A 13,905-nucleotide genomic window follows, 5' to 3' on the forward strand; every position below is an offset into this window, starting at 1 on the left:
GACGAGCTGATCTGTTCTCTGCACTAACCTGGGCTTGGGTGAGGATCAAGAGCGAAACTTTTTTCCCCACTTAGTGATTAACCATTCTGCCATAATCAGGAAAAGAGTAGACTGAGGACAAAGACTTGTTCTGAAATATGCTGGTGGCTGGTGATTTGGGAATCTGCACTCGGTGACTCTGAGCAAATCTCCAGCTTGCATTGCTAAGCCTACTTTGAAAACTGCGTACAGAAATAATGTGTTAAGCTCCAGAAAACTTCTCTGTTGCAGCTTTCAACCCTTTAGAATAGTTTCTAAAGGATTTTAATTTTAAATTTCCCAAGCAGGAGGTTAGTTTTAATGACTTTATCTGTCTGAGTAGGCTGGGAAGCTTTAACTGATGTTTTCACCATATAATTTAATACTTACCACAGAACTAAAAGAACATACCTGGGGATAGTTACTCTTAAATGTCATTTGTGTAAGTTTATTCTTAATTGAGTAAGAATCTAATTTATGACACTGTACAACTTTGTATCCAGAGAACAGAGACTGTAAACCTCACAATACCTGTGCAAGATAACCACTAACCCATTCGGGAGAAAAAGCTGCTGCACAAAAATGACACCAAAGAGGCTATGACTTATCAAAGGACGTATCTTTAGGCTGCAGTCAATCTGGTAACAAACACCTAATCTCTTACCCCATTCCTGAAGGTCAGAAGGATTGTCTGCTCCAACATCATGTAGAAAGAGCAAGAAAAACGGAGTAACTCTAAAACCCCATTCAAAGAAAAGAAGCAACAAAGATAGTTTTGGCCATGCTCCTGCAGACAAAAGCTACTTTATAGCTCAGGTTTGGTTTGTTGGTTTTCTGTTTGGTTGCAGTTTTTTTACACTAAAAATGCTGCTTCGCAAAATAGGTTGACATACAGTAAATATGACATAGTCTGAGCATCTCAATTTCCTTGTCACGTGCTCCCTTCTGAGTAGGAAGTTACTATTATTAATCTAAAACATGAAAAATGTCCTTTTCCATTCCTCAGATAACCGAATGATTAAAATGATAGGCAAGTAAAATTAAGAGATCTCAAACTGCACTGATTTCCTTTGGATCCTGAAAAAGAAGGGGAAATTTCCCCTCAGTTCAAGCCAGAGGCTCTCAACAAACTTTGAATTCAGTACTGCAGCTTTCCTGCCTCTCCAAACTCTGGAGATCTGCTTGGTACTTCAGATCTCACTGAGATTCCCCTCTCATAGAGGGAGGGAAAGGAACTTTTTCAATGCGATTTTATGAGATTAGCAAAGTATTTCATCCTCCCAATAACTGTTTCTAAACTCTGGTCACAACACTTGGATTGCAAATGTTAGATAGTGGGGCAGGTGGGGATCATGGGGCAGAACTGTAGATGAACTGCCTCACCCTTCCCACCACCAGGAAAACTAACAGAATAGTGGAGAAACATGAAACACTTTCATATTTTTTTAACAGAGAAGCCTGAACTGCTGTACTCAGACAGCATCAACAGTTCAAACACCAATAAACCTTCACCTTAATAACTGCTGTCCTTTTGACAAAACAGAACAAAACCGTAAGTTTCTACGGTCTGTCATTTGCTGTGGGCCACAACTCAAGTTGTGAGCAAGTCCTTCTACGTGTGCTTGTCAGCAGTTGTGCTACCTGCTAAAGCACAACTGAAGTGGAGAATTAACGTTAACACCTATTTTAATGAGGAAATTGTCTCCAGAGATGACAAAAACTGCCCAATATATGCACTGTCCACTCTCAGTTTCTGCTTTAAGTGCCAGCCCCAGAAATAAAAGAGTTCATGTTTCAAATAAAACCTCAGAATATGCTAATCTTATTTTCCCCTCCCACACTCACGCACATCACAAATTCAGCCCTGTGCAAAGCTGCTGGGGTCATGAACAGCTGACTCCACTCCTAATTTAAGCCCCATGAAAAGAACAAGTTTTAACTAATGGGCTCTGGATGGGAAAGTATAGACAATGCCAGGCTCTTTGTCCCATCTTTTCTTCTGACGGACACAATAGGGCCTTCATTAATTTAGCTGCAGCTCCCCTGTATGCTGGCAGGAAACATTGCTTCAAAGAGCAATCTCAGCCAGCAAGATGCCTCAGATCTCAGCACTTCCCAGAGCTTGAAAACATACTATTTCAGAGATGAGGCCATTCACAGGGACTGAATGTTGCAAGCGTTTGGAAAACCAGAGCTTCTGCACAAACATTTTCAACTTCCTCCAAGTTTCCACCTTAGATGACTTTACCTGGAATCTGCAGAACTGTCTTGCAGAGCGCTATCTCATCCTGTCATTGTCAAACTTAAAGTCAGCTCCTTATTACTGCCTTCCAGGGCTCTCTTCTTCCTCTCCAGAGCATCACCTGCACCACCACACACTTCTCCCTTCACAATGGCCATCTTGTCTGAGCATATGCACGCCAGCTGTGTGAAGTCCTCAGCTGGCTCTTTGTCCATCACTGTTCATCTCAGCATGGGCCTCTGCCCCTATCTGATTCCTTTCACATGTGTGGCTCTTCACTTGCCCTGCTACATGCTCTACAACTCCTGCTGTGGGTTCCCTGCCTACCTCTCCCTCAGCCACATCAGATTTACCTTGGAAAACTTCTGTCCTCAAGCAGTGGATATTTGTGCCGAGTTCTTTTCACAGCAAGGAGAAACCACTACCCCAATTACATCAGTTAACAGGCAAAGAACGGAAAGCTTTTGAAGCTGACAAAGCTGACACTAAACACTTCTTTATAGAAGTACTTCTCACTGCAAGTGTTTTGAAAGTTTGTGTGCTTTGCATAACTAAATGGGATCTTTCAAAGTTTAATCCATGTAGAGTTTTAGAACCTAAAACTTACCAAAAGAGGCCTGCCTGCTGTTACGCACATCTCTTTTGTACTCCAGCACAAACTAACTGTCCCACAGATTCTGAAGTTCCTCACTACAGTCACAAGCATTGGTTTAAACTCAAGTTGCAAAAATCAGACAGATTAATAGCTTTGTAAAAAGCCTTCCTTAAAAAAAAACCTTCCTTAACCTGGTTATTGCCTGAATCATAAATTACTACTACATTTAAACACAGAATGACTTGGAGCCAAAGAAGAGCAGACCCTTAATTCAACCTCCAGAATTTTATGCACAATCCAATCTATCCCAGCAACTCTTTCACCACTGAGAGTCTGTTAAACTTATTTTAAAAGGCTTAAGAAACTAATCACATCCACCAGCCAAACTGTTCTTTCAGCAGAAGTAGCACGGTGCAGCCCATCCAGCATAAAACTGTTTCCAAGGAGCCAAGTGGGGTCAGGCTGTGTTACAGGAGGACAAACGTTAATGAGATTCCAGGCAAGAGAACACAGGCAATATTTTCTGCAAACACATTAAGTTTCCTGTTGAAAGATGACTGGTGTTTTACTATTTGCTCAGTCTCTTGGGGTTACATTGGCCCAGAACACGGAAATTTCAACTACGTTGTATTTTATCAAGTATTTTCCTTTAATTGATCCCTTACTCTTTCCTACAGCCTTTTCACTTAAAGAATTACGGGCTTGTCCACATATGGAGCTATTCAGAAATTGTTATTCCCAACAAACCCTCTGCAGAACCTTACTTTGGAATAAACTTACCTTAAGCTATCTCAGACATTTCCAAAGCTGACTCTGGCAGAGCGTGTTGCAAGCCAGGAAATCCATCAGGAAACACTTCTACATTATTTTTTTCTCACTTAAACTCTTTAACCCAAATTAGCTCCTCTACAGACACTCTGAGCTACAAATATTTCTACAATCAGCTAAAGAATATCAGCCCTAGGGTTGAAAGAAAAGAGATGGCAACCATCAAGCATCTACTCTTTACTGCAAAGTAGCATGTCCTCTAAGCCCTGAACTGAGTAGATAACACAAAACCAGCTGATGAAGATGCAATACATGCAGTTAACATGGAGCATAAAGAGAAGCTCGGTGTGGCTGGCTAGTGAGGTGTTTGACAGTTCTTAATTTGCTGTTTCAGCCTTTAATTGTATGATGAATTTGTTGGCAGCATTTGTGGATTCATTGCTCCATTCATCTTTATTTACAACCAATTTTCAGCTGCAGCTCTAATTGGAGCTCTCATCCACTCTAACTATGCTCCTTCCTCACTAGCTCTTTATGACAGCAGTCACACCTTCACAACCATCTTCCAACTGGTGCTCAGATATGCTTCTGCCCAAGGATTTGGCAAACATCCTACAGCATCTGTACTGCTGACCTCACCTCAGCTGCCTTCATTTATGAATAGTTCAAAATGCACCATGATTTATTCAAAAGACCACCTACATTGCTGCACTCCCCACCACTGCTCATCTTGCTGGGGTCAGTATGTTCCTCTTCTCAGTGCCTATGTGTACCCAGATACACACAGCACAAAAGACACAGTAACACCTAAAATGACAGACACCCATCAATGAAAATAGCAAAAAATGCTGACGTACTGTGGAAGAGGTCCCATCAAACTTTGACTGGTGTCAGACTTTGGACACTATTTTGAATACTACAGTCTGCCCACTCATACTACACTGGTTGAAAGGAGATAGGATACAAAGCAGAAAATGCAGCTTTTGGTTTTTAAACAGTTTTGTCTATTTATTAGTTCAGTTCTTAGAAAAGGGATAATGAAAAATTCAAAGCCATCAGCTTTGTCTAGACACAGTAAGTACTAAATCACTTCTTTGTTGCAGCAGATGATCTTCTTGGGCTTACAATGCTGTAAAGCCCTGACCAATTATCCTGCTGGAGATTCTTTCGTGATATTACTCTGTGGATTTGCCCGACTCATGATTCTGCCTTGTCCTCAGAATGGGCATTAATAGCAACTTTCTTCTCTGATCTAGCCAGTTACTCTCATGGAATTCATACCAATACAATTCTGGAAATCCTTGTTGTTCTATTAAAGTAAAACTAGTTAACAGCTTCAAAAGATACTGCCAGGGCAGAGGCAAGGCAGCGAGCATTTGCGGACAGAGAGGGACAGAAAACGTGATGTTGCCTATCATGTTTTATATTAAACATGCACTTTCCTTCTTTATTTGAACTCAAAGCACACTCAAAATGTCATTCTACAGAACCATGATTTGTAAACTTGCTTGCATTTGGGCTTGCTTATTCTACGAATCAAGTTAAGACTAGTAGAGAAATCTAGCTGAATTCTCCAGAAAGATAATTCCTGCATTAAGAAGCTTTCTTATTTGACACATCCCAACAGCAGATAAAAAATTCCCAAGTTATTAATACTGAGGGTCAGATGCTAATCACAGATGAACCACACACTTTGCTCTTATCACAAAAGTATCTTAAGTGGCAACACACAGGAATACACAAGTGAGCTTGGAATTTCACCTTGAAATACCTGTCCTCACCTTGCCCTGTGGAGCTGCATGATGCCCTCTCCCCATTTAAGTGACAAACTGTTGGATGTTTCAATTCAAAGTGATTCAACAACCATCCTTTCCTAAATTTTGGGATAAAGTGTAAGGCTATGGCAAAGTCCTTGTTGAGGACAGCCAAAACAATCATCTTCGAAGGGAGCAGTCCCTACCTAACCATTCAGAGTTGTCTCAGAACACAGCCAAGGGTTCCATCTCTTCCTATGAGCTTCATGCTCCACTAAAGCCCAAGTTTCCCATTCTTGCAGTCGGATCAGAAGCACCTTTCTAGACCCATGAGCTTGTCCAGCATTTATACAACTCAAGGGACCACATTGCAGAGACACTGAAGCAGAATGAACACAAGCCAGGTGAGGAACCTAAAGTATCATAGCTACACGAGCTTTAAAGTATAACAGGACAAATGAGCGCAGGCACCATGGCACTAATGTGACCAGGCAGCTTTCAGGATCAGAGTTACTCTGTCTGGTATTACGGCATACTCTGTAGACACACCACTTTATCACAAGCAACCTGGGATCTGGCAGCCTTAGGGATACGCTGCACAGTGTCAACACATGCCTACTGCTGTATTCCTAATGTACTCTGGAGATTTACCCAAGGACAAAAGCAGCTCAACTTCGGGTAATCGACTTCCAGAACATGATCATTACCACTAGCTGCAAAAAGGACAGGACATCTACCTCCCATCCTGGTCCTCAGTTCTCCCTCATAAGTGAGCTGCGAGTCAAGGTAAAAAAAGACAATGTCACCAAAAATAGCCAATGAAGATCAAAAGGAAACCTTTTTCACCAGAAAGATAAGAGTGATCCTGATATTTACAAGCAACAGCCCAAAACTTTCACTAAATATCTTGCAAAGCTCAGATCGTAACCATAACAATATCTAAATATTATCTGGAAAAGGCTGTTGTCAGCCCTCTCTAGGACATGATCCAAACGACTTTATTCTCACCTCCACGGAAAAGCCAGCGGGATGTAAAATGAATCCAACCACTTTGGCACTCACAAAGGAAACCTCATCGGTCAAACTGGGACAATCCTAAACTTCTCCCATGAAACCATGTTTGCGGGAGGCTGGTGGGAAGGCCCCAAAGGGGACTTCTCTTTATCAAAGTTTCTTTTAATTAATAGTATACACCATCATATCAAACTGATACAAATTCCACACAAATCAATCTGGAGCTGTACGCTTAACTCTGGATCTGCAAGGCACACCCACTTACTATTAAAATGGGCACCAGGAGGTTAAATGTACTCCTCCTTCTCAGAGTTACTTACACTGCCTTACAATATTAAAAGTAAAGTTTTAGAACATCTGGTTTTCCTTTCCACTCCCTATGATATCATGTTTTCCAAGCACATTTGGCAGCTCACAGTAAAGATACAGGCAGACTAAACATACAGGGCGATGTAGAGTCAAGATGAAAATCCAAAGCCCTGGATGCAGCAAGTGTGTTTCCTATCTCCAGATTTCAGTTACACGAGTGGTAAATAAGGGTTTTCCCCACCGTTAGTAACTCATGTATTCTTCAACCTTCTTCCTTGATGAGATAGCATACAACTGCCCTCCAGAGTTTCTGTGCCTTTGTAAATAAGCTTTCATGCATTATGGGATATTTGAAGTCCCTATACAGCAAGATTCAGTATTAGGAAAAAATAATCATGTTTAACAGGGTCAGACTTTGTATGTACTTTTCTTTATCTCACCCCGGGAGAATCACCTTCCATGTTCCTCCTGCCTAAAAGGGAAAAACCACACTACAGCCACTGCTTTTTACTGCTTGGTTTCGTGCCTCCTAGCCTAGAACTGGGAAATTGAACCAAACCAGTTCCAGGGGACTGCGTTTTCCATGAATTTATAGAGACTTTAAACAACACAGAAGAGTGGCTGTTACCAAAGCTGAGAGCTCCCATTTCACTCATTTCTCCCATGTATTTTAACATATATTGATGCAATCTTTGTATTGTTTCCTCCTCACCTATTTTAGTATTTTTACGGGGCCACATTCAAAACAGATTAGTCAGTATGCACATACTTTTAAGGTTAGTACATACCCACATTTCATTGATGCACAAGAAACTGATTCATTTATGCTCACCAGTGAAGAAGCAGCAAACCTGGAAATCCAACATCAGTTTCTTGCTCCAAATCTTAATTTCTCCCATTTGTAAAAAGATGGTTTGGAAATGCAAAGGGATGCCTTGAGAATCCCAACATGACACAGCCTTTGGCTTATTATTTCACATGTAACAGCCATTTATATAATTGTAATTACTGAAGTGTACAAAAGAGGAAGAGTACATCTTAAAAGAAACTACTGACAAAATAGTCCCAGTGGTTATGGCCCGACTAAAACTTAATGACTAATCAATAAAACTATAACTTTCACCCTGATGCAGTTTGTAATGGTTTATATATTTATATTGACCGGCTCAGACTTTGTATAAAACAAATGTGAGAAGATCTTGCTTTGTGCTATTTTTATTATAGTTTTGTTGTAGCAAATCTCTAAATCCCTATCTCAATTATTTTACAGCTTAGTTCTCCCGTCACACCAAGAGGAGTAGAAAAGCCAGCAAAAAGCAAAATCTTACTAACTGAAAAATGACTGTTACAGCATCACAGTTTCCACATCATAAAGTCATTTCAATGGCTATCACTATGTATTTCCCTGGCCTTAGAGTAGCAAGAGCCAAACACCTAAGACAGCTCTGAGCAATTCCTTTAACTATGCTGCATCTCTGTTTATCAGTCTGAAAATGAAAGCAGTAAGTGCTTGAGCTGTGAGGCTCACAGGACCACAGACCACCTTGGAAAAAACAGGCAACAGGTTCTGTAATCATGCCAGGAGTCATCTGTAGCCAACTGCTGACAAGTCACATCCAGTTACGGTTTTCTCTCAGAATTCTCACAGGCAGAGGAAGCATATTATAAATAACCCACTTGTGAAAGAAGAGACTGGTTTTTCAGTGGATTTTATCACAGAGCACTGGCACCTCTTCATGAGCCCAATTGCTATTTTGCTTGATTCTGAAACAGCACTTGAGAAGCCTAGAACCGCTCTTGGATCTGCTGTTCCATGAGATATCAGGCAAGCAAATCTATAAGGGCTATGCATTGCCATAGTGGTGAAGAACCTCACACTGATTTCTAACAGCCTTTAGAGAATTTCCATGGAAGCAAGTTCTGTGCATGGCCTGAAGTTAGAAATCATAACCTGACAGCACAGGCTCTAATCAAGATAAAAAAAAAAAACCCTATCTGAGGCAGCAACACAAACATATTCCACACAGCCTTAAATCACCTTCTATCTACTCTTGCCTATAACCACTACCAGAGCATCAAATGGTGACGGTGCTCTACAGGGTGCTGTATTCACCTGTCTTCATGTGCTTGGTATGTTAAATTAAGTTCCCTGGCTAAGTCCCATTCAATCTAATCAGAATCATTTCCACAGAAGAATAAAAATTACTTGGAAACCAAAACTGAACCCACAGAGAGCAGGGAGAGCTGAACTGCTTCCCGTGGAAAGTAGCTTGGCCATGCTGCTATAACAAGGCACCTTGTGCTAAGTTAAAATGGCACAGATCCGTCTGAAGGATTTTGGTGAACCTGGAATATATTTTATCCAGATAAGCCAAAGCAACTGTGCTCTTTCTGTTTGCAGATAACCCCAGGAACAGTTTTTAAAAACACCATATACAAGCTTCCAGGATAAAGCATGTGGATAAAGCATCTTCACTATTCACCTACAGACAAGTTTGTGTCTGGATCAGACAGGAACCGTCACCATTTGATGACATTGAGAAGTGTTCTTTCAACACTTGCTACAGTCCAAATAGACTTTGCTAGAACAGCAAATTCCTGTTATGGAGTGTCACAGACTAGCTCTTGCTGGAAGTATTACTAACTCATTTCTTCACTTTGAAACAATCCTTACAAGTGCCAACACTTCGTTAAAAAAACAATATTTTTATGAGGACTTTCACAAGTATAAAGATGGTGAACGCTCAGAAAGTAAGATATGACATGAAACCTGAGGTTTCATAACTGAATGATTTCATCTCCTCCCACAGACACAATATATGAACTTCTTTCTTACCACTTCCGCGAGGGAGGCAGCCACCATGTGTGTTGCTGGAGCCAAGTAGGATGCAGAGCCGTGGTGCAGCACAGATTTCACATTCTCATAGGTGATAAAAAACGCAGCAGCTGAAATTCAAGAACACATGCAGTCATTTAACTGTTCCTCCAGCACCAAACTAGCATAAAAAAAAACCCATTTAGAGGTGGATTTTGTCACCCATTATTCTGCACATGTAGTTCAAAACAGGATTTTTTTCCCCCAAAATGGTATCAACAGTCTGTGGGATAACTCCTGCAGAAGTTTATGCTTCTGGCTATCACTGGAAAACCTCCTATCAATATCAAAGATGCCAGGACTTTAAGGCCATACTTAGTACTGAGGTAAGGAAAGACGTGTTATCAATTAGTCATGAATGTCCAGTAGGTTTGAGGGGAAAAAAAAAAAATGGCATCTTCTAGCATTCATAGATAAGAAGGGTAGAGAGGAGGTTGTCAGATTAAATTAGATGGTCTTTATTTGGGGAAACAAATCAGTTAATTGAAAAGGGAACAAAAAAAAAACCCAACCCAAAAATCATCAAGGTACCTGACACAAGTCTCTACCCTGCAATGCGTAAAACTGTTTCAGCAGCAGTTATTAATAACTTCTTCCTAGCTATTGTCAGTTTAATGTTTGGCACTCTAGCTCCATAAAAAACATTCTTCCAAGCTTCTAAAGGACTTGTAAAAGTCCTGTCCAGTGAACAAGAAACATACAAAAGTAAACTGAGCATAGCAATACCAGTCGTGTTTATTCACTGCAACAGCCAACTACAAAGGCATTCGCACCTTAAGGGTTACTTCTTCTCCAAAAGATAAGTTCTCAGTCATACGTTGCAAAGATAAAACCACAGTTCAGATTTTGAAGATGTAAATCCTGAGAAAACTGACATGTCTTGGGGGGAACAGATTTTAATTGTGAAGAAGGGCTGTGTGAATTGCCTTCTGCTAATCAAAAGATGCTTATCACCTCAGGAGGAGATAACAAAGCAGACAAGATAAAGAACTGCATTTTTTTGTATCACCTTATGAAGGACATCAAACATCTAAACATATCAGTGGATTTGTCAGCAAAGTTCTCCTAACATTTACCACTGACAGCACAGCTCGTTTTTTATCCCTCCCTACAAAGGCAAAATGGATTTTTAGATGCCTTTTTCTCTGCAGGGACTACAAGCATTTACTTTTTTAAATGCTTCAGTTTCAAAAGTTTTCCTGATGTCTTATCATTTTAAATGCTGTAGTTGTTTCCAGGGAGAAAAAGACAGGCATAGCATCCCCAGGGCAGTGAGCTCAAAGACCTCCAGTGCTCGAGCACTTTGAATTTTGATTCATTTCCAATGCTGTGAAAGAGGGGTCATGACAAAAGCAGCCAGGGCAAGCAAGACTCAAGCCCAATTTGGCACCTGGAAATGCTTTAGGGTACCCCTGTAAGTAAGGACAGTAAGGAATGCTTCCAAGGAGTAAGGGTTGCTTTTCAGAGTAAACATGCAGCAGCCTTCATTCCAGGCTTGCTCAAAGAGTTTGTTCAACACACTGCAATTCTAGAAACTGCTTTTCACAGGTGGACATGGACTCACAGAATCCAAAGTCACCTGCAGGAGAGGAAGCAATGGGCACAAATGTCCTGAACTATAACAGTTCCCACTTAAAGATAACAAAGAATAATCCAAAGAATTTACCATTTGGAAAGGATCCTATAGCAGTAGAAGGAACACCAGCATAGATGCCATGAAAACCACCAGCCTTCCTAAAGCCTTGAGGACTCTGCAGTCTTGTTTTTACAGTATCCAGAGGAAAAAGGATCAAGTCAACACAGACACCAGCAATTCCACCAGCCTTCAAGACAAAACCATGGAATAAAGTGCATTAATATTCATAGGGGTGAAGCTTATGTGATAACTGAGGCAAGCCTAAAGCAAAGCACTACTGACTAGATCCCTTCTGAGATCAACTTATAAACTGCCAGTCTTACACAGACCTCAACAGCTTCTATAACTATAACAAGGAAGCTTCAACAAGAGAGAAAGTAATAGATATTATAACTTTAAAAACCATTTTTAAGGTATTTTCAAAACAATTTCAGTGTTTCAAATAGTACAAGCAAAGCAGCGCAACGTTTAACCCCCACACAAAAGTAAGTGAATGCCACTTATCAAGATGGCACAGCACAGAATGACCAACACCTTTATGAAGTTGTGTGATAAGACCAGGGAAATACAGAAGCAATTCTGCTTCCCCCCTAAGCACCTCTAGAAAGCACATTCACATTTTCTCTAGCAAACTTCTTCATTTAAACTATCACCCCTTCATTTCATTTGTTGAATAAAGCCTGAAGTAAAACTGCTTCATTTTCTCTAGCTGACAAAAGTCTATAGGGAAAAAAAATCATATTAAATAAAGATGTTTTCAAAGTTGTATGGAAAAGGGGAAGGTTTTCACCTAAAGCAATTCTTAAAACCAACCCCTAAAAAAATAGGGGTTCAGATAAAGCAATTCTTTTCCATTGTTTGTGGTTCTAATTGACTTTCTTTAGTTTCCCCAGGACATAGCTATAGAAAAGATCTACTTGTCAAAAACAGAAGGAAACTGAAAGAAATATAAAAACTCAGTTCAAAAGAAGAAAAAAGTATGAATAGTTACCATTAATCTATTATGATTAATGATTATAATTCAGAACAGAAAACAAAGTTTGAAGTCTACGTCATATAGAGCAGAACACAAGAAACAGCTGTGTGCATTTTTAACTCTGCCTGAAAACAAGTCACATATGGCTTTGATTGGGGTTTTTAAAGGGCCAACAGGGGATTCAGAGGTGTTCACTATCTAATACTAAAGTTTTAATCAATAAGTTAATTACTCTTTTAATCTAGTTGGCTATTTTGCATGCATTGATTTTTCTTCACTTTTTTCCATCAAAATCCTTGTCTGTTCAAAATAACATTGATCAGATTTAATCCAGCCATCTGTTAAAATGTGAATCAAAAGTTACTAATCACTTCTTTCATTTTCAACGTTCTGTATCTCAAATGTCATTTAAATTCATGAAGCAGCTAATAGAGCCCCTGCCAGGGAGTGACAATACCTGAGGGCTTATACCATCTGCAGAAAATAGTAATGATTTTTAGATAGCAAACGAGCTGAATGCACCTTCTCCCCCAGCTTTCTGCACAGCAGCATTATTAGATATAGAAGAGCTGGAAAACCTTTACCAGGAGTCAAACATAGCCTTAAACTTAACTTCGTGAAAGCAATTAAGCAAAACCAGGACCTAACTCAAATGCATTGTGCCTTGCAGTCGGCAGGGAGCTGAACCCTCCAACAGGCGCAGGCTCGCAGGTCTCCTCACGCTAGCCCAGAGTACCCCATCCCTGATTTTCCAAGCAGAACCCACAGCAGGCACTGGGTAATTCCAAGGAGGTCCCTAGTTTTGGGGACCCCTTACACGCGATGCTGCTGGGAGCACACGTTGAGAAGTAACTTTTAGGGCGAGAACGATTCACAAAGGACCGTGCACACACCCAGCGCCGGGGGACAGCCAAGAGGAGACGAAGCGAGGCACCGGCACCCGAGGCCACCGCGTCTCCTTGGCAACGGGCAGGCCCAGAACCCGCTCACTCACCGCCAAGGCCGCCCAGGACTCCCGGGGCTCCATGCAGGGGTGGCGACACGGGGCGGGCACACAGCGCGGCACAGACCGGGTCCCCCCGCCGCGGGACAGGACTAGACCCCCGGCTCCGGGCGTGCCCCGGGCGTGCACATGGGCGCAGCCATCTTGCTGCCGCTGAGCCGCGGTCAGGCGGGACGGTGTACGTCACCGCGCGTGCGCACGGCGCCGGTTCCCTCAGCCTCACAGTGAGGCGGTGCGGAAGACGGCTGTTAATTATCACTCGGCCTTAATTAGTTAATTCGTTGTGACTGAGCGTTAATTAGTGGTTAATTAGCAGCTGTGCCGCTCCGGGAGACGCGGGAAGAGACCTCTTCCTGAGAGGCTCTTGGAGGTGGCTGCTCCCGTGGCCTTTGCGGTTCCCTCCACCTGTGGCTGCTCAAAGCTAACCTACGTCCTCTGAGGAAAAAAAGGCATTTCTGAGGGAAAACCGTTCCTAAAGTCGGTTAAGGGGGGTTTTCTTCAACCCATATCTACAGCATGGTCCTGCTGGCACTGTCCTGTGCAGGCTTCCCGTGGGCTGTTGCTGCAAACAGGAGGGCAGTGCACAGGGACATAGAACCATCGAATCAACTAGGTTGGAGAAGACCTTTAAGATCATCAAGTCATGAGTAAAGCTTCCTGGCCAGGAACACCTTTCCTGCGTGCTCTCACTGGAAGGAAAAATGCCATTTTTCAC

General features: G+C 41.6%; 1 protein-coding gene across 2 annotated transcripts in view; it reads right to left on the reverse strand.

Moving 5' to 3' along the window:
• The window catches only part of SLC25A26 (solute carrier family 25 member 26), an 84,333-nt gene extending 71,001 nt beyond the window's left edge, over window positions 1-13,332 (reverse strand). For both annotated transcript variants that reach the window (XM_030501908.1, XM_030501907.1), the window contains exons 1-3: window positions 13,182-13,332; window positions 11,242-11,398; window positions 9,537-9,646 (exon numbers count right to left, since the gene is read on the reverse strand). In XM_030501908.1, coding sequence (XP_030357768.1) covers window positions 9,537-9,646; window positions 11,242-11,398; window positions 13,182-13,214 — 300 coding nt within the window. In that variant the 5' untranslated portion in view covers window positions 13,215-13,332. The remainder of the gene's footprint in view (window positions 1-9,536; window positions 9,647-11,241; window positions 11,399-13,181) is intronic.
• Window positions 13,333-13,905: the final 573 nt, after the last annotated feature.

This window comes from Strigops habroptila, chromosome 11, assembly GCF_004027225.2.
Source record: "Strigops habroptila isolate Jane chromosome 11, bStrHab1.2.pri, whole genome shotgun sequence".
NCBI lineage: Eukaryota > Metazoa > Chordata > Aves > Psittaciformes > Psittacidae > Strigops > Strigops habroptila.